General features: G+C 29.9%; 2 protein-coding genes across 2 annotated transcripts in view; both read right to left on the minus strand.

The window, feature by feature from the left end:
- Nucleotides 1-18,949, minus strand: part of LOC107074525 (uncharacterized) — a 34,380-nt gene extending 15,431 nt beyond the window's left edge. The window contains 4 exon segments of the mRNA XM_015336045.2: nt 4,448-4,571; nt 5,283-5,367; nt 8,345-8,636; nt 16,996-18,949. Of these exon segments, the coding sequence (XP_015191531.2) occupies nt 4,448-4,571; nt 5,283-5,367; nt 8,345-8,534 (399 nt within the window). The 5' untranslated portion in view covers nt 8,535-8,636; nt 16,996-18,949.
- A 592-nt stretch (nt 18,950-19,541) lies between these two features.
- LOC107074556 (transmembrane emp24 domain-containing protein 7) lies at nt 19,542-21,202 on the minus strand. Its single transcript, XM_015336084.2, has 3 exons — nt 20,832-21,202; nt 20,383-20,628; nt 19,542-20,305 (listed from the first exon to the last, which is right to left on the minus strand). Exons 1-3 carry the CDS (start codon nt 21,000-21,002, stop codon nt 20,078-20,080), a joined length of 645 nt encoding a protein of 214 aa, XP_015191570.1. The 5' UTR covers nt 21,003-21,202; the 3' UTR covers nt 19,542-20,077.
- Nucleotides 21,203-21,270: the final 68 nt, after the last annotated feature.

Genomic DNA, 21,270 nt, shown 5'->3' on the forward strand with positions numbered 1-21,270 from the left:
AACATCCTCCATAAGATCCTATAGGAAATAACTCGAGGAGTTTAAAAAAAAAAAAAAAAACAGAAGCTGATCGTAAAGGTTCAGCAAACTAAACTGTCAACGTGTCTTTCTAAAATTAGCATTTCTTTCCGAACACGGATCTTCTATATACCACTTGCACATTAAAAATAATCTACGAAACAATGAGTGTTGATATATTTGTTCGAAGATTATAATTCAACGAAACAATTTTTTCTAATTGATATATATATATATATATCATCACAATATATAGTCATCGTGCATTTCAATTCGTACACGAATCAAACATTTGATCACCAAACGCGTTTCAACTTAATTCAAGAGTTCTACACTTAAACGACTCAGTCAGGACGAAGAAACGAACAAGAACTAAATTGAAAGGAATGGAAAAACCGGCGTCACAATGTGGTATGTGTGTATGTATGTATGTATCTATGTATGTATGTATGTATAGTAAAGACTTAAAAGAACCGTCACACTGAGCCGTCCATAACGGAAAGAATCGAGAGCGTGGAAGGTCGAATGATAACAAGCTTGACTGCAAAGAAACGAAACGCACAACAAAACGTCTTTGGTAATTTCAGGACTTTGAAAAAAAAAATCTTTGAGATAATTTCAAAAATACTTTCAATATCGACTCAACAAATTCGATTGATTATCAAATATATATATTCTTTTTTAAATGTAGCAAAAAAAAAAGAAACAATTGAAACGAATGATTCATCAATCTCTTACTGTTTTTCTTATATCTGTTGAATTTGAAAAATGAAATTTCTTTCGTGTTTTTTTTTTTACAATTAAATACTTTTTTCTTGTAATTTTTTTTAATTTTTCTATTTTTTTTTTCTTTTTTTTCTTTCTCAACAATAAACGTATATGATATTTAACGAGGAAAATGAGGAATCTCGAATGCACGTAGCCTAAGTGGCTGATATAAACTGACGTAGGATAGGGGATCGAAGAACAGCTGGGCTCGGCCTGGCTGCTATGCGCCATCACTGATTCACTCTCACTCTCTCTCTTTCTCTCTCTTTCTCTATCTCTCTCTCTCTCTTATTCTTCTCAACATCTCCCACTCTATCATTCTCTCTTTCTCACTTACTCATACTCTACTTTTCTCTTTTTCTCTCACATTCGATCTCCTTTCTCTCTGTTTTCTTTCTCTCTCTCTCTCTCTCTATTTCTCCTACTCTCTCCTGCTATATACATAATCTTCCTGCTCCATGATCTATCTGCAGCCTTTTCAACCCTTTCACTGTATCCCTTTAAGGTACATTCAAATCTTATTTACATTCGACCTTTTAAAAAGAAATAAACTATAATCTTTTTTTTTTTTTTTTTATAATAAAAAGAACATTCTACAGGTCACAAGATTAAACGATCTTATTTGTGTTCTACTCACCGATGTAATTCTTTTATATATATATATATATATATATATATATATATATATATATATATATATATATATATATATATATATATATATACTGACAGAGAGGAACATGTCATAGAAATTAAATGTTAACAAAATTGACAAAATGACTGGACAATCAAATTTCTTTTTTTTTTTAAAATTAAGTCTTCTTAACTAAATAGTTAAAGATTTGGGATTATAATTGAACATTTATTATAATAAAAATAAAAAATAAAAAAAATAAAAAGAAAGAAAGAAAAAAAAACATGCAGATACATAATGCAGATAAATAATTAAAGATTTGGGATTATAATTGAACATTTATTATAATAAAAATAAAAAATAAAAAAATAAAAAGAAAGAAAGAAAAAAAAAACATGCAGATACTTATGAATGCCAGTATTCTTTTCTATGGGGGTTAGTTAAACAGTTTCGGGCTATTTGTTGGATTGAAAGAAGGGACACACAAAAAGAGAGAGAGAGAAAGCCTGATCAATAACATTCCCTGTAAGTAGAGAGTGGTGGTAAAACCCTCTCACAACTCCCCGTAGCTTCACCCAATCCCCCTGAATCTTTCCCCCATGAGTATGGCGCATGCTCGCCAATGAAATTTCTCTTTCTCTTCCTTCACTTCTTTTTCTTCTTCTTCTTCTCTCTTACTCTAACACGATTTCCCCATAATTTTCTACCACCCCTGCTGATATATATGCTTTATATATAGATAGATATCTGTGTCTGTGAGAGTGTGTGCGTATGTATGTGAAGGGCACGCGGAAGGACAAGCATATACATTGGGTGTTTTCGAGAGAACGCACTTTTCATTCGTAGCATTGAACTTGAAACGTTTTGATAATGATTACGATAAACGTTCGTAAAACTCACTAAATTGATGATAATCGTACAAAGAAATGTATTATTTTTACTTAATCTTGTGCTTTAGAATGTTTATCATTTCTATTCAAATATACAGGGTGGGCAATTTGAAACTTTGTCAATTTCTCGCTTTAATACACTAAATATTTTACATGTTAACATTTTATTTCATTTTAATATTCTTAACTTTTTATTTACATATGATATTTGATCAATATACAATATATATATATATATATATATATATATATATATATATATATGCATTATAAATCAACTATGAATATATAAAATAGACCATTTAAAAAGTTTTTCATGAGTAATAAAAAAAAAAAATATTTCCTACAAACTTGTTATTTATAAATGATATAGAAACGTTCAAATTGTTCCTCGTTTAAATACCACACTTTATACGTGTAACACACACAAAAACATACATACATGCGCATATATACATCTATCACAATTATCTCTCATCCGTTGCATTATAAATTTTTCATGAATATACAAGCGTCGAGATTCAATCAAATTTGTAACAAAATATTTTTTAAAAATAAATTTATAACACTGTAAAAAATAAAAATAAACATAACAAAAAAATGAATAAATCAATACAACAAAATAGTCAAATAAAAATCCTCACATTAACAAGATACACATCCCATAACGCACCATAGATGCAACCTACACAAATCAATTATATACAGTACAATTACGTAACCTTTAAACAACAACAACAGTTCAGGTTGGGTCGTGTTAAGGTCAAAGTATCGCACTATTAAGTATTCTTCTAAACGGATACACACCGTGTGAATATGAAAAACTTGGCGCGTGAAAAGAAAATAACAATCTCTGAAATACTTTTACAGATTATCAGCTTGAAAAAAATCCCCTCTATTCCTCCTTCCCTCGTCCTCCCTCCACCTCTCTCTCTCTCAAAAAAAAAAGAGAAAATAATATCGATTCCCATATCTAATCTAATGCTGTAATAAGTACGTTTCGTTGCATTAATATCGACTGCACTGCGGTTGAAAATACAGCGTGCTAGGCAAGCTAGCAAAGCAAGCAAGCAAGCAACTACGGATGCAACGAATTAACTCGCTCGTTGCTGATAGTTCCATAGATATTAATACACGTGTTCCCTAGAATGCGACCTCTCTCTCTCTCTCACTCACTGACCTTAAAAAATAATTTATAAAAAAAAAGTAGGAAAAAAATCTGAAGACATCTGATAACGCAACTGTTCGAAGGAAATAATCTAACTATAAGAATGTATTAATGACTGGCTGATAAAAAAACGATTATCAACATAATTCCAGAAATAAGTGATATCTCTTTTTACATAGATCATATCTGTCGCGTCAAGCTGAATGAGATAATGACAGACATGATTCATAAGTATATATATATATATATATATATATATACATATGTACTTTTAGATGTCTCATCATACGAGAAATGTTAAGTTTTTAGTATACTTTGCATAGATATCTTTTTAATGATGATGATGACGACGACGATGATGATGATAATGATCGTAAGGTTCAAGAGATAAATAAGAGTTAATTTCTGTTGTCCAATGGACGTTATAAATGTCTCTTTGATGAGGTAACAGAAGAATAATTAGTAATTAGACTACTTGCTTTTGGAAAGTGGCCAATTTCTAAACAAACTTTCACCAAGTGGACAACAATTTTCTAATCAATTAGTAATTTATTTTCCATTGTAAGGAAAAAAAGGAACATAAATGACAAGATTACTTTCTAATTGGACAATTGGATAGAAAAATAAAAACTACGGTTGGTAGTATACATTTCTACAAAACGTAAGTGATTGCTTGTTAATTGGCTTACACTTGGTCCAACAGTGTCGTCCAACATTAAATTACTAAGCTCGGTTGTAGGATGATGGTGATGGTGATGATGATGATAATGATGATGATGATGATGGTGCGTGTGGACAAAGGAGAGGGTTCGTTAACGAAGCTCTTACACGTTCACACTTACTGCTTGCTTGATTGCTTGCTTGCTTGCTAGTTTGCTTGCTTGCTTGCTTACTTGCTTGCTTGCACGAAACGTAGTTCAAAGGAACCAATTGCCTACTAACACCAGCAGCCAATATATAACAGCTTACCTGCGAGATCAATCGATCGTGCTCGTAGTTTCTCTGGGCCAAAAGTCGACTGGTGAGGTCGCTCGATCTAAAATAGTCGACACTCTCCAAATTTGATAGGAACCGTGGACGAAGTCGAAGATTGCTGGTAAAATCATATAAATATTTCTTATTAATTATATCAATTTTTATTTTTTTTTTAAATTTTAAATTAAATATTTAAGAATAAATTATTCTTGGTTGTAAACAAATGTTTAGAATTGTATAAGATCATTCATTCGTAATAAATAGTTGTTACGATGGTTAAAACGTTTATATTGAAATTAAATGAAACATTTAAATGGAAACGCATATAAATATCAAAAGAGATATATGAAGATAAAATTTAAAAAATAGATGAACAATAGAAAATGTAAAGGTGTTTCCATTAAAATATCTCGGTGTAAAATACTAGACAATTTTAGAAACAACCACCAACGGCAAAAAAGAAAGAATGAAAAGTGAAGCGTTGAAACGTGAAATAAATAAATGTGTGATGGTTTTAGTATAGTGGTAGTGATAAATGCGCGACAGAGAATAACCATGCTTACAGGCATGCACAGAAGATGAAAGCTAACGATCACAAAAGTTTTTCAGAACGTTGCAAGAGCAAAGACGCGTCCGGCACAGTATTTGGTGCCATCAACCCAGAACTAAGTAAAAGCTGCTGTATACAACTTGCGTAGTGTGTTGTGCATGCCTGTAACGAAGAAGCATAAAGAAAAGGAAAGAAAGGGATGGTGGTGGTTGTTGTAGGTTCTTTTGAAAGTTTTATCTTTTAAAGTACATATTTTTTGTCTAAATATTATTAACTCACTTGCACTCAACGAAAGGACCTTGCCCATCCTCAGTCCTACGTCTTTTTTCGTCTTTTCTTAATATATTGTCTGCCAGTATTCTTCCTGAAAAAAAAGATACATTTATTATTATTAATAATAATATTTGTTTAAATAAATATTAAATAATTTATATATTTACTATAGTAATATAATATTTTTTATCGTTTATTATATTATTAATAATATTATAATATATAATATTAGTATAGTAAATTTTATACTAATATCATTAATATTACAAAACACAAATTTCGATGTTGTATCTACAAAAAAACAAAATAGAGTAAGACAGAAGATTAAAAATTACTATTTTTTCAAAAATACCTTACTCCAACATAACTAATCATTTATACATTCTCAAACTCGTTAGAGACGATTTATAAAACCGTATTGTGTATGTAAAATCGTGATAGAAAGATGCAAAAGTAATGAGAAGAGTGCTCGAACAAACTGATAGACAGTTCTACTTCTTCGCACGTGTTTATGTAATTGAACGGTGTTACGTATGTGCATGCATATATACGTAAATAAAAATACTGTTACCAGAAGAAGCAGAAGAAGCAAAAAAAGAGAAAAAGAAAAAGAGGATCAAGCAGCAACCCTCTTGAGTTCTTTAAATAAAACATTACTCGCGTTTGATAAATACGAGTACACGGAGGAAGAAAGACAAAAAGAAAGAAAGAAAGAAAGAAAGAAATAAAGAAATTTCTTTAGCAGAAAAATTGTTCAAATCCTTTTGGCCAATTACATGGCGGCAACATCATAACACGTTGATCATAATGAGTACTACTCACTGAGAAAATCCATATGCGAATTGCCCTCGAACTTGAGTCACTCGAGCCTAACCAAAATTATTTCGATGCCTGGTAGCACACGTTTCTCTTCATCATCCTCTTTTACATACACACATGCATACATTAAATACACACATCTTTACGTGGTTTGCCTTTGAATCGAGACGAGGTTAGTTCTCGTTAACAACTACTCCTTCAATTTTACCTCTTCGCGATAATTAGTCATCGCTAAAATTGTACTTGAATTGAGAGAACAAAATTGAAGAACAAAATTGATGAAAACAAACAAAAAAAAAACAAAAAGAGAAAAATAAGGTAAAACGATGAAAAGGAAAAATGAGAGAGAGAGAAAGAGGGTAAGTGAGAGAGAGAGAAAAAAAAAGAAAAAAAAAAAATGATTAAATTATTAGAAAGAAAAAAAATAATCAAAATTTGGTATTTATATCCTCAACGTTCGAACGATATTTCTCTTCTGTCATCTAAAAGTCTAATCTTTAAGGACATTGAGCAAATTTCATTTCTATCTTTTTCTCTCTCTCTCTCTCTCTCTTTTTTTATGCATGTCCTATCTGTCTGTCTCGCTTACTCGCACATACAACTGTTTCCTACACGTGAATGCATCGAAGATCTCGTTTACTCGCTCGAAATACGTTTTCTCTCTCTTTTTCTCTCTCCCTCTTCTCTCTCTTTTTTTTTCCTGTTCATCCCACCACCTATTGTATCACACACCTAAATTTCCTGTTATACGTGCCAAATAAAATAGGAATAGTAATGGTCTTTTCCCTATGCGTTATTCACGTGTATATATGTGAACGTGTGTGTTTGTGTGTGTGTGTATGCACTGTGTAAATGTAAGTTCAAAGAAGAAAGATTAGAGAGAGAGAGAGAGAGAGCAAATTCGTAGAAACATTTTATCCTCCCTTTTTATCTTGTTCACTGTCACCGAGCCAAAAGTCTACACTGTCAAAACCCCATCTACTTTTATTTACTAGTATGTAACAATTAATGCATCTATGTAATAGTAGTTACAAAATGATTTACAAAATGATCTAAGTTATATTATACATTTGTTTTTTTATTTATCATAAATCTTTAACAGACATTCAGTTGAAAGAAATAAATTAAATAAAAATAGAACAAAATGATCACAAATTTTAATTATCATTAAAATAATTAATATTGTGGTAACATTTAATGATCCAAAAAAAACTATATTATATTTTTCTTTTTTTTTTTCATTCATTCGACTGTTAAATATAATTATTGATGAAAAAAAAGTTGATAACATTTTAACAAGTGTCACAATTGACAAAAATCATATAATTACATTGTAAAATTGTTATATATATATATATTTTTTCTAAAATGTGATAAAATATTTTTTCTTTTTTTTTTTTTTTTATCGTAGACTGTTTATTTTATTTGGAAATTTCAATTTAAATTTAATTTGAAATATTTTTTTGTTTTTTTTTTTTCTACGTGTACGAGAGACAAACAGAACAGGGAGAAAGAGAGAAAGGGAGATTCATCCAATATTTTAGTATTTTTTTTTTCTGTTCTCTTTTTTCTTCTTTTTTTCTTTTCTTTTTTCCAGGTCGATTTGGTTCTCGTGGAAAGCTGCGTTAGTTTCTGGTGGCACCGATCCAAAGCCATCGTCGTCTCTTCAACGTCCAGACGCCATGCGCTAGACATAGCACGTGTCACGATCCTCTTCGTGATAGTTTAAATCGAGTTTCACGCGTCTTTCTCTTTCTCTCTCTCTCTCTCTATCTCTATCTATCTCTCTCTCTCTCTCTCTCTTTCATGGCACCGATAACGGGACGTAATCTTGGATGCACGGCAAATTCTTTGGAAATGGTATGCGTAACCCGTGTGTTCTATATATCTAATATATATATATAAGCATAAGAAGATAACTTACTTTCAAGAATAATAAATAACAAAAATATCTCAATCAAAATTATTTTCATATAAAAAAATTGCAATATTATTATACTTATACAGATTTATCTACTAAAAAAAATTGTGGACAAAATTTCTAATCAAATAATTTAGATATCGTGCATGTACGACTTACACACATTCCTTTCCTTGTAATACAAATGAAACGAAACGAAACGAAAGAAAAAGAAAAAATGGAGGAAAAGCTTATCTTATCTTATCGTTTATGTGATCGAATATTTTTTTTAACTACATTCCCTTTTTTTTGTCCGACGACAAAAAGGAAGACACACAATTGGACTTACCTTTTTTATAATCGCGTCTGTCGTAAGTAAAATTGTGATTCACGTCCGGGGGAGGGATGTTCGCGTTGTAGAGAGCAGAATGCAAGTCTCGTTGCAACAGTCTCGTCTCGTGAGTAAGCTCTCGAACCTGATCGAGAAGCTTCTCATAGCTCGATATTGGAAGCGTCATTCCTCTCTCATTTGGCTTCATTTACGTATCGTTCCTTGTGTTAGCCGCGCCTTCGCTGGACGCCTTATTTTACCACCCTCCTCCACCGACATTTTTTTCGGCGATTACTTTTTTGTTCTTTTTCTAAAACAATAATGTTTTTTTTTGTTTTGTTTTGTTTTGTTTTGTTTACGTTACGACGATTAATTAAAATTCTACGAAAGAATATGCCGAACATTTTACTAAATTATCTCTAAACAAATCCCCCCCCCTCTCTCTCTCTCTCTCTTTCTTCATTCATACCAGCCCTTTCACCCAACCCCTAAAAAAAAGTATTTTTTAAAGTAAAACATTTGTTTTCTTTTAGTTTTTTTTTTTTTATTTATTTTAAAGTTAAATAAAAAAGTTCCCCCATTTTTTAAAAATCATGCCAAAATAAATAAGAGAGAAATTTCTGCCAAAAGTAAAAAATAACAAACAATATTTCTACTGGTCTCTACTTCGTTAAAATAAAATAAAAATAAAATAAAATAAAATATTAATTATTGTAGACAATATTTTCAAATAAAAAACATTGAACCTTAAATTGAAATGTTTGATGAAAATAATACAATTGTGGACAAACCTTTAGGACAATTTAACAAAGTTCTTTTTTTTTTTTTTTTTTATCAACTCTTTAAAGTAAAATGAGAACGAAGAGAGACATTTGAAGAGATTAAAATACTTTTTTGTGTTCTAAGCGAAAGAATTTTATGTGTGTGTTGCATGTGCGTATGTATGTATGCTTTAGACGATCATCATCCTTGACGTAGGAATATGATCTTTTATCTCTTTTCAACGAATGAAAAAAAAAAAAAAAGGAAAAAAACAAGATCGTATATGACAAAATGAAAATTCGTCGTGAGTATAAGATTCGTAGGATAGAAAAGGGATGATGATTTTTTTTATTCATCGTGAACAACTCATCATCATCGATCTTTTATTATTATCGCTTTTACGAACATTCGAGTATCAAACTGAAGAGAGGAGGAGGAGGAGGAGGAGGAGGAGGAGGAGGAGGAGGAGGAGGAGGAGACATTTCTCTATTTTACATCTTCTTTTCTATATACCAACAATAATTATAATTATAATAATGACGGTAGGAACAATGAGATAGAATTAAGAGATGGGAAAAGAAAATGAGAAGAAAAAAAAAAAAAAAATTAAAACTCAAATATTTTCATTAATGAAGGACGGAAAATGTAAAATAAAAATGATCATAGAGGTAAAGAACAATAAGATCGCATTAATATAAAATAATTGTAATAATATACTCTCTCTTCGCGTACAATTGTGACGAATTAAAATAAAAAAAAAAAAAAAAGAAAAATTGCGACAATTTCTCTTCTCTTCTCTCGGATAAAAATAATAATAATAATAATAATAATAATAATAATAATAATTAAAAAAAAAAAAGATCCAAATTAAAAGAACAATTAGAAATTTCATTTACATATTATAAGAATTATACACATGATTTTTAAGATACACACACGGCGGCTAGGTACACTTCTCGCGAACGTGGTAAATAGAAAAATAACATTAAATAAAATTATTTATAAAGACAAAAGTTAAAAATCAAGAAACAAGATAGAAAAGAATTAGAAGAAGAAGAAGAAGAAGAGAAAAAGTAGAAAATAACAAAGAAAACCACAAAGAATAAGCCGACGCGCACGGATTCATTATTAGCGGGTACGCGAATGAAACGTTGAAGCGTTTCGCGTTTCTATCCCTCGCGTGTTTTCTCCTCCTGATGGAGCTTTTGTTGTAGATGAAAAAGAAAAAGAAAGAAAAAAAAAAGGGGAGGAATTGAGAGAGAGAGAGAGAGAAAGAAAAGAAAGGGGTTGGGGGAGGAACGTAGGGAGGAGGAGGGGGGGTTTACTGCGCCCTCACCGCCGTTGCATTTGCACTTTCTGCACGCGGCCACTTGTGCTCGTATGATAGCTCCAAGCGATATAGTCGTGCGTGCAACTACTTCCTAAAGGGAAAAAGAAAGAGATAGAAAGAGGAGAGTGGAAAGAGAGAAAGAGAATGAGAGGGAGGGAGGGAAGAGAGAGAGAGAGAGAGAATTGTCTCGCTCTCTATAACAACTTCCGATCGATTGTCCAAGGGAAACAGCTACGTGTCGAGTGCTATGTCCGTTGTGTTATACTTGACGATCCTAATCGAGTTTAATTATAATAATTTAATAATATTTAAGAGAGAAAAAAAAAAAGAATAAATTACAAACAAAAATTGATAATAAGTATAATGATACGAATAATAATATACATAATATAAGAGATACATGTTGTTTTTTGTTTTTATTACGCCAACACCATAAACATAAAATGAATGCGTGATTATTATTATTATTATTATTATTATTATTATTATTTTAATCATATAATTATTATTCTTGCTAATCGCATTACTATTTAATATTGTAATTGTATAATTATATATATATATTCACACACACGCATACACATATAAACTTTATAATATTACAGTACAGTGTGATATTGTAACGATGATCCATGTAGATCAAGTGAGATCGATGAAAGCATATAAAAAGGAAAAAATCTTCGTGCAACTTTGAGTCAGCTTACAGTGAAATATCGAAATACCATATTATCAAACTATCGAAACTTAAAATACACGTTCTCGTACGAGACCTTATTTTTACTTTCCTTTTTATTTATTTATTTATTTATTCTTTTTTTTTTTACAACTTCCAACCAAAAATGGGAAAATCCTTGGCGAGAATGCCGACCGGTTTGACGAGGTCTCTATAAAAGTAGACATGTGTTAGCTGGAATGTTGACCTGCATCTCATCGTACTTTGTAATTCATGTATAAATAAATCGAAATATCTTTCTTTAGAGTTAACATACGAATATAATAAAAATACAAAATGAAGGATATAAAAATCGAATGCAGAATGCAACTATTATACGAAATTCTTCTTTTCTCTCTCTTTATGAATTTCGATTCAAAACGTTCGATTTATCAAAACGAATGAAAAATAAAAAATAAAAATAGATGACAAAATATAAAGTTCTTCTGGTTTTTCTTTTTTTTTTTCTTTTTTAAGAGAATATATGTACATTCATCACAGTGATCTGAATAATTTACAGGTGAATTTGAAAAATCGAGAATCGAGCGAACGAGCACGCACGCCCGTATGCACGCAAGCACTCACGCATGCATGCACGCACGCATGCACGCACGCACGCTTGCGGAAATAGAAATCTAATACGTTCACGGTAATTCCAACCGAGAGAGAAAGAGAGACTATGCTTCTTTGCTGCATCCTGGGAATCGAAAGCCACGAAAGAGGAGATACATATACACCACTTTGCATTGGATACTTTGCTGGATAGTATAAGAGAGATTTAAGAGAATTAAAAGTTTATAAATCCCCTGAACGCAAAAGAAAAAAAAAAAAAAGAAAAAAAAACAAGAAGAAAATGAAAAGAGAGAAAGAGAGCTGGAAATAGAAAAACATAAAAATCAATCAGGAAAGAAGGAAGCACAAATTAATTCTCGACCTACATAACTTAACTTCTACTATACTACATCAGAATTTATTCATCTTTCGCTTTCTTGTTTATATTTTTATTTATTATATTTTTTTTTCTTTTTTTTCTACTCGTACGTTGAATCACCCTTCTATGATTTCTCTCTCTCTCTGTTTTTTATTTTATTTTGCATTGAAACACGTCCAACTCGTTCGATGTTTGTTTTCTCCATCTCATCGTTATCGAAAACTCTCGACGAATTTTTTTTTCATTCCCCCCAAATACATAGAGACACACGTGTATGTGTACCATGTATCATCAAACATCAAACTATTTTACATAAGTATGAAAACAAATGTCTAAACGTTTGTACACAGTCTCTCATTTAAAATCGAACCATGAACGACCGACCTAACGAACGAACGAACGAACGAACGAATGAATGAATGAATGAATGAATGAAATTTGTATTTTTTATCTCAAAAATCATTTCGATAACTCTTCATGTATTTATGTGTGTGAATTATAAATGAATGAATGAATGAAGTGAAGAAAAAAGAAATGATGAAAATTCTGTTATTTATAATGACAGAATAGGACTTTTATTACATGTCGTGTAAAAAAAAAAAAAAACCAAATTAATGAAATTAAGTAGAGTTAAGTGAAAGAATAGAATGATCTGGGTCGTAAGTTAATTTCATATTATTTTCTTTCTTTCTTTATCTTCAAAGAAAGTCTATCTTTTTCTTCTTCATCATTTTCTTGTATTCCTTTCAAAAACGCCATAAGGGATTTCTCGTTCGTTATAAGATACTCCTACCATAGTAAATATAAACGTGCTTATTTCTTTAACTTCTCTTCTCTCTCTCTCTCTTTCTCTTTTATTTTCTAGTCTTCTCTCTCTCTCTCTCTTTCTTTCTTTCTTTCTTTCTTTCTCTTAACTGCAACAGTAATTAGGACTGCACGCCTGGCGAACTAATTTATCGCGAGGTACATCAGGATTAATTCGTTTTTCATGCTTCAAGGTACACATGTATACGCATATATGTGTAATGCGTATTATATAGTTTACCTTTACGATCAATAATAAAGATTCTCTATTCGTTTTTTTTTATTATTCTTAAAATAATTCCCATTTAATATTTGAGAGTGATATTTAAATTACGACGAAATATTCACAATCACATTAGAAGTAAATTTTGTAAACAACAATTGATACCGATATAAGTAAATCTTAATTAACGAAAGATGATTTGAGTAACGGTTTAATCGATTAAAAAGAATAAATAATCTCTTTATTAGTAAAAAAAAAAAGATTAATAATTATAACCGCGATTGAGTATAATATTTTTCGTTAAAGTCGATTTAAATGATTCTCTTCTTGTCGTAAAATTGTTCTTTTATCTAAGAAATCAAAAAAATTATGATGATAATAATAATAATAATAATAATAATAAGAATAATGATGATATTAATAATAATAATTTATCTAAGATTTTCGCTTTAATTAAATGAGAAAACGATAGCTTTCTCTTTCTCTTTCTCTCTTACATGCATAATATAATTACGAATAAATGATAGAAAGAGAAGGAGAGACAATCTCTGATCAAATTTAACAGAAAAATCACCCGTTCTTCTATGATAATTTTCTTGAAAGAAGGTGAGTAAGAAATAAAGATAGAAAAGGGATAAAAAGAAATAGAGAGAGAGAGAGAGAAAGAGAGAAAGAGAACAAACGCTTGTAGTTGCTTTAGCAAGCACGTCTGCGGTGTGCGTTCCGTGCTCCATAACTGGAACCAGTCTTGATTGTAAGAAGAAAAAGGTGTAGGTAGGGTAGCTCTAACATAGGTTATACTTATACCTAGGTTATTTCAATAAAGATAGAAAGAAGATCTTAAAACTACTTACATCCTATCTCTTTATTCTATCTCTTTCTCTATTTCTTCAATATGAAACTAACTAAACGAAAATAAGTTCATCTTATTTTACATACAAAACATAAATTAATTTTAAAATTGTTTAAGAGAAAGGTATAGATATATACAAAGATAGAAAGAAAGAAAGAAAGATAAAAAGAGAAAAAGAGTTACAATTATAAATGATCCTTTTCTATGCATTAATACGTTTCCTGTAACGTGTACCGTTTTCTGTTAACAGTCAAGATTTGATCATTTCAAATGGCACAACATATTATTATCTGTAATTATTAATTTTAAAATGAATAATTCAAATTTTAAAACTCTCTGAAAAAAACATAAAATATCTATCATACAGATATATATATATATATACACACGCACACGACGCACATGTATAAATATGATAAAAAATAATTAGAGAAATAGAACAATACATATATTATTTTGTATATTAAAATTAAATATAAATTATCAAAGTTTCTAATTATTTCTATGATCTATAATACAAACATATTCAAGTTATTGACTTATTGTATTCGTCATTGGCGTGTGTGGTATACATATAATTATATTTCCACGGGCCATCGACCCGTTCTCGTCGTCCTCGTCGTCGTCGTCGTCGTCGTCGTCGTCGTAGTCGTCCGATGTCGACACAACGATGAGAAACCAAGTTGTTTCTTGGACGTTAAGATCGATCGTAAGAGCGTTGCGTTTCACGTGCAATAGGAAGAAGCCAAACTACAATTTGCCTGTACTCGAACATTGCGAATTTATGCCAGAAACGTGTTCTAAGAATATATATATTTAAATGTATATATACTTATATTTTACATTTGCATGTACGTACATATGTATGTATGTATATATGTATGACGAATATAATTATTCGAATGAATTATATTATTTCTATTTTTAAATATATATATATATATATATTTATTCAATTTTATTCCATTTATAAATAATTTCAGATAAATTTAACTCTACGTTCATTTATATGACAATGTTACAATTGCATACATAATCTCTAACAATTTCTATAATAACAAATGGATCAACAATTACATTTGCAATGTTAATTAGTTTGAATTTGTTACATCATATTGTTAATTATTTTATCTGAATTAATTAAAATGTATATGCAATAAACATCATCGTTACGTACACATCATATCAGAGATCCTATTTGCTAACAATATTATTTTGGAAAGTAAAATAATGTAATTAATGAATGCTATGATATATACATATCAACTCAACTTACATTGAACAAAAAAAAAAAATGATAAAGGATATTTCATTGGATATGCGAAGTTATTCATGCGAATGATAATGAGTATTGAAAGACGATCTCAGTTTATGATATCTTACTATCCAAGAAGGAACAATAAAGTTCAATAATCGTACTTGAATAAATCTTTCCTAGAAAAGAAAAAAATTAACATATAAATACATTAAAAAAAAAAAGGCAATGATCGTTTCCTTACTCGTCCGTTCTTTAAATATTATTTTGAACGTATTTTTTATTTAGAAAAGAGACCAATGCTAGTGTCGTTAATAAAAAAAAAAAACCGTTATAATTATCATTCCAACTAATATCTTAATTCAGATTTCACGTTAAGGACCGTTCTGTATTCATATTTATAGTAACTCCTTGGAAATTGCATTTACGTAGAATAAATCACAACAAAAATAAATAATAAATACTATGGTAATCTAATCTAAACAAAAAAAAAAAACAAAAAAAATCGAAAATCTTATCGGATGTAAATATTAGTTGGACTTAAATAATCGAAAGTATAAACTCTGTGTCACAGAGAGAATTAGATACCTTAGAACGTCTGATAAATAGCATTGATAAAATGAAATCTTTAAGTCTTCATTAGAATATTTGTTAATCCAAGAAGGGACTGTAGAAACAATATAAGGTTTAAGGAATATAGTTTTTAAAAAATAAGAAAAAGTAGGAACGTTTAAACGAATTTGAAAACTCTACATTCCACTTTGGTTAAGTTTTACAATTAATATTTTAATAAGTAATAATAAAGTTTATTTATAAACTATAGTATTATAATTTAATTTTATATAACTTCCCTTTAAGTTTATGTAAAAATATAAATAAACATTAGTATAATACTGTTTTTATTTATTTTAAATATTAGCTTTGTATTTTCCTTCTATTGTTTAATTCAGTTTTATTGTTAAGATAAATAAAAAAAAAGAATAAATTTAAAAGTAAACATGGAGAATTAAATATATTAATTTTTCCTAATTTATATTAAATGATATTTAATCTATTTTGTTAAATCAAATGTAAATTGCATTATTACAAATTTCAAATAAATGATTCAACTTCTAAAACTGAAGGAAATAAAATTAATATAATTTCAAAAATTCCTAACAATTTCTACAATCCATTATATTAATATATATTTATATATACAAATATATTTATCCATCTAATTTAATTCGAATCTAAAAACAATATTTATTTATGTTTGTGTATACATCGGTTTGAAATTAAATAATCGCATAAAGTGTCGATCAATTATTGGATCAACTGATATAAATGGATTTCCTATAATACAAGTATAAATTTAAATTAGACGAGTCCAAAGGTCAATGAACGTAAATCTTCCTTACTTAAGGTATGACATTTTATTTTTTTTTTTTTTTTTTTAAAGCAAATATACGAAGAAGAAACTTGTATTAATTAATATTTAATAGTATACCTACAAGTGAATGCATCAAAGAATGGGTCGACCATCTTTGTTTCATAACGTGCGATCTTCTTTTGTTTTCTTATACGCAATCATTGTGTGTGTATATAATATTTGGCGCGTTTTTAATTCGCCATGATAGATTTTTCAAATAATTGAAAACTAACGAAATATCCATTCTTCTTCATTAGTATTAATTTGCACTTACAATAATACACAAACCAAATCAATTAATCAAAATGAACAAAACAATCAGGACGGTACAATTGTATCTAAAAATTAATCGAATAATAATAATAATAATATAAAAACTAAATCTTACTTTTATCGAAATCTGTATTCTCGAACGATGTCCACCTAAAGATGACAACGAATGACGATAACTAATAAAAAAATCACTTTTTTTGATTTTTATTTTTCTAATTTCACTAAAGTCCTCACTACACGATGCACGTTAGTCATTGATCAAAAGATTTGTGTTGATCGATAGTCTAAAATAAAATACAAAAAAATATAATGAAAAGAGAATGGATAAATAATAAAATAACACGTAAACTGTGGATAGCAACGAAAAGAAGACAAGGAAGAGTAGTCAATAGTGATCTTCTTCCTAACGTTGCCGTTTGAAAACTCGTGCGAACACGTTACGTGCGAACTCGCGATACCCCTCTTCCTACCAACCACTCTAACTCTCTCTCCCACTTACGACAGCTATTCCCGCGCGCGACCTTCTCCCCACCTCGTGACAAAACTGCGCGCGCACAATATGATCTCTTCTCTCCTTCCAATTTTACCCCCACCGTAATCACCACCACACACCATCGTCCCTATTACAATTTATACCCTACCCCTGCTACTTTCGTGTTACTAGTGCACTTTAACGCACTTGTATTTTGTGCTGGTTTTTTTTTCAAAGATGGAAAAAATAAAATAAAATAAAATAAAATAAAATAAAAAAGAAACACATAGGATAGAATTTACGAACTTTCCCTTTCCGTTCATACAACATATACGTTTGTGAATAACGATAACGATATCGACGTTTATTATGATTTAAATGTAATAAATCAAAGTTCCTTAATCTCTTCAGGAACGTAGATATGCATGTTTGATTTTGGGGAGAAAGTTAAATTTTTGTTTTTTGTCATTCATTCGACATACTTTTGTAAACTTGTTTCTCTTTTTAATTATTATTAATTTCAAATTTAAATATACAATATATTTATGAATTAGATTTTTATTTTTGTTACTGAAAATAAATCGTTTTTAAAGAGATTAAGATTCTTCGACGATATAGAAAACAAAAAGTAACACGTATTTTCGTAGAATTCAAAAACACGAAGTAAAGAAATATTGAAGAAACCCATTGAAAACTTGACGTGTATGGAGCTCAAAATAAATAACCCATTTACAAAGTCCATGTACATGAATACATACGTTATACTTACATACAAAGAAGACCTGCTTCTTTCGAATTTCAAGCGCATTCTTTCCTACAAAGTTACGAAAGAGTATACATGTCTGTATATATGTATATACATAGACAGGGCCGTTCAAGACTTTTATCCGCCCCTATCAATGCGGATCAAGACTAGATTAACAACCTACCTACCCACCCACACCAACTCTATTCACACACATTTAAATCGTATCGACCAGTGGCGTATTATCCTTAGACAAAAAGAGCAATTGCCTGGGGCACCTATCAATAAAGGGCCCAAAATTCTTAAATCAATATTCTATTAACTCAAATTTATTTTTGTAGTAAAAAAAATTATGGATCAAAAGAAAAATTCAACGCTATAAAATGGAGCCACTAAATTAAATATCCTAGGGGCCCCGCGAAGCCATAACACATCACTGTTATCGACGTACAGAAAATTTCATGAAATGTATTCTATTTAAACGCAAATAGAATAAAGAATTTTACGATATAAATAAAAGGTAAAATATTTACAAAATTATGTATATAAGTACAAATTTATACATCAATTACTTTAAGCTCCTTGCTTGTATTAACAATCTCCAAATAATATTTCCTTAAGTTACTCGTTTTGTAGAGAAATATTCTTTATATTTGTTTATAAATTGTTTTAATCGTTTTTAAACAAGAAATTTCTTGTTTTACTCTCTTTATAAAAATAATACTTATGTGAATTTGTAAAATAAATAAATAAATAAAAATACCGATACCGTGTCAAGACAATGACAATTGTTATGTTTTGCAATAAGAATCTATTCGTTTTTTTTTTAATTAAAATTTGTCTTTTTTTCTTATGTACGTAGTTCAACATGCATGTTATGCACTTCATGTTCCCCATACTCCCCGTGTACCATTTGGCGACAAAATTCTCCATGGATTCAATGCGAGTCAAAATTTAATATGCCTTCTAAGGTAAAAACTAAAATTACTACCTCTGTCAGATTTGGTGGATTACAATATGAAGCACACAATGTTTTATCAACTCCGCCTGTTCTATACAGTCTACCACCATTCTATCTTGTTCTCGTTGGTTAGTTGTGTTATGGTTTCTTTTAATTATATGCTATTCTACATTTATATTTTATTTTTTAATTCTTAGGCACTTATCCTTTTTGCGGTTAACCAAATCCATGCGATGAATCATCTACTTTAATTAGACTGCTGATACCTTGACACACTTACTTTATCTTATTAGTATTATTCGTTTATGAGTATTTTGTTAAAAAAGAAAACATAAAGAAACAAGCCTTGTACAAATTACAGGATAGATATCAATAAATTAATAACTAAATTTGTATTCTCTGTTATTATCTTTTTATATATGCGTATATATCTATTATAATGAACCTCACAAAGGTAAAAGGTTTATATTTGTACAAGAAAAATTCACGCCCAAACATTGTAATTTATTATTTTACACATTCACAGTAAGAAAAACTTGACAGAGTGCGTCAGTGTCTCTTGTACCGCTTATGTTAGTATAACTCTACAACTTAGGAGTTTAAAGTGCTTAAATGTATGGCATCGCAAACACTTGCACCTTTTTCATTGATAGCTCGTAGTTCTAACAACACTCGCGAGAGAATGTTCCATTATTTTATAAATTAATATGCCGAGAGGAAACACGATTCTCTCGTAGCGCAGACTTCCTTCAAAATATACAAAAAAAAAACAAAAACAAAAGAAACATATATCTTTAATGCGCTGCATTCTTTTCTTAGTCTTGCCTCAAGTTCTTAACTTAGGCATAGACATAGAAAAGACATACATAACGCAATATCTGTATTCCACTAATAACCATTAGACAACATCCAAAAGTTCTCAATTGCGTATGTGTATCACCACTGACCAGATTATTTAGATGGATATGTTGCCTTTTTTTTTATTTCAGCCACAAGTAACCAAAATTTCTTACATTATGCTAAAGCCTTTGGTAAGGTCTCCTTTCCGTGAAGAAGTTCTTGAGAATGAACACTTGTCCTACAGAGATAACAACAATTGCAATAGTCTCCATCACAGACCACCATAAGACCCGTTCATTCAAATCTTCTGCTCGTTTGCGACCCTGAGCTTCTCTCAATCGATGATGTGTTTGATAATCGAGAATACTATTTAAACTTTCGTGCACAGCTTGCGCAGATGATTCCATCTAGAAAGAATAATAACAAAATCAATTATCTTACATCATATTTATCTAAATAATCCAAACACCATTGTTCTATTTACTTGTGTCATAACGGTGACATGGTCTTCAAGACCAGGAAGTTGATCTTCCTGGCCGACTTGAAAATCCATATATACAAGCTTGTGAGAGAACGTAGAAAACTCATTGCTGAAGCATACTTTATATACCCCTGATATAGTCGGCGTAAAAACATGAGAGTCAAACTGCGTTTTCACTTGCTTATAAATAATTTCTTTATTCGGAGCTTCCAATGTAACATCAACATCATATTGACCTCCAGTTACCACCTGATTCGGTAGAAAATGCACAGAAATCAATATTATGTCAGAATAGAACTTATAAATATGAATACTGTATCAAGTAAATAAATTAATTGACATATTATTAGATGTTGATTTAACTTACGTAATTTTAGATGCACGTATTTACATATATATGACAATTTCAATAAAACAAAACTTTATATTTATAACAATTACAAACATCATACCTGAAATTCAATGGTAGACGTAACATTCTTTTCGATTTCTTGATAAAAGCATTCCTTAGCATTATCAGGCAATTCGAAGCTTAATTCGACACCACCCGTAAGTAAAATAGTGTGAAATAACATTGTAACAATAAGCATCCATGTTGACCAGTAATCCATTCTCCGTTTCATTTATTAAATCCAATTAATATTAAACGCACATTTACACACACAATTATAACTTAAAACTACAATTGTTTCATTTAATTATATCAGTTTTAAGGTAAAGTCAAGCCACAGACTTAAATTTACTTCAAATAATCTATTTTAACGTGGCCGGATATTAGTCGACGCTCGAATTCGGAAGTGGCTGAAGACACGTCCATTTTCTCTGACGTCATTTTAGCACACATGACCCATAACCACCTTCGATTCACTTGTTTCATAGCTACATATTTTA

This window comes from Polistes dominula, unplaced genomic scaffold (genome assembly GCF_049000335.1).
Source record: "Polistes dominula isolate Pdom_NZ unplaced genomic scaffold, Pdom_raw_medaka contig_373, whole genome shotgun sequence".
Lineage (NCBI taxonomy): Eukaryota > Metazoa > Arthropoda > Insecta > Hymenoptera > Vespidae > Polistes > Polistes dominula.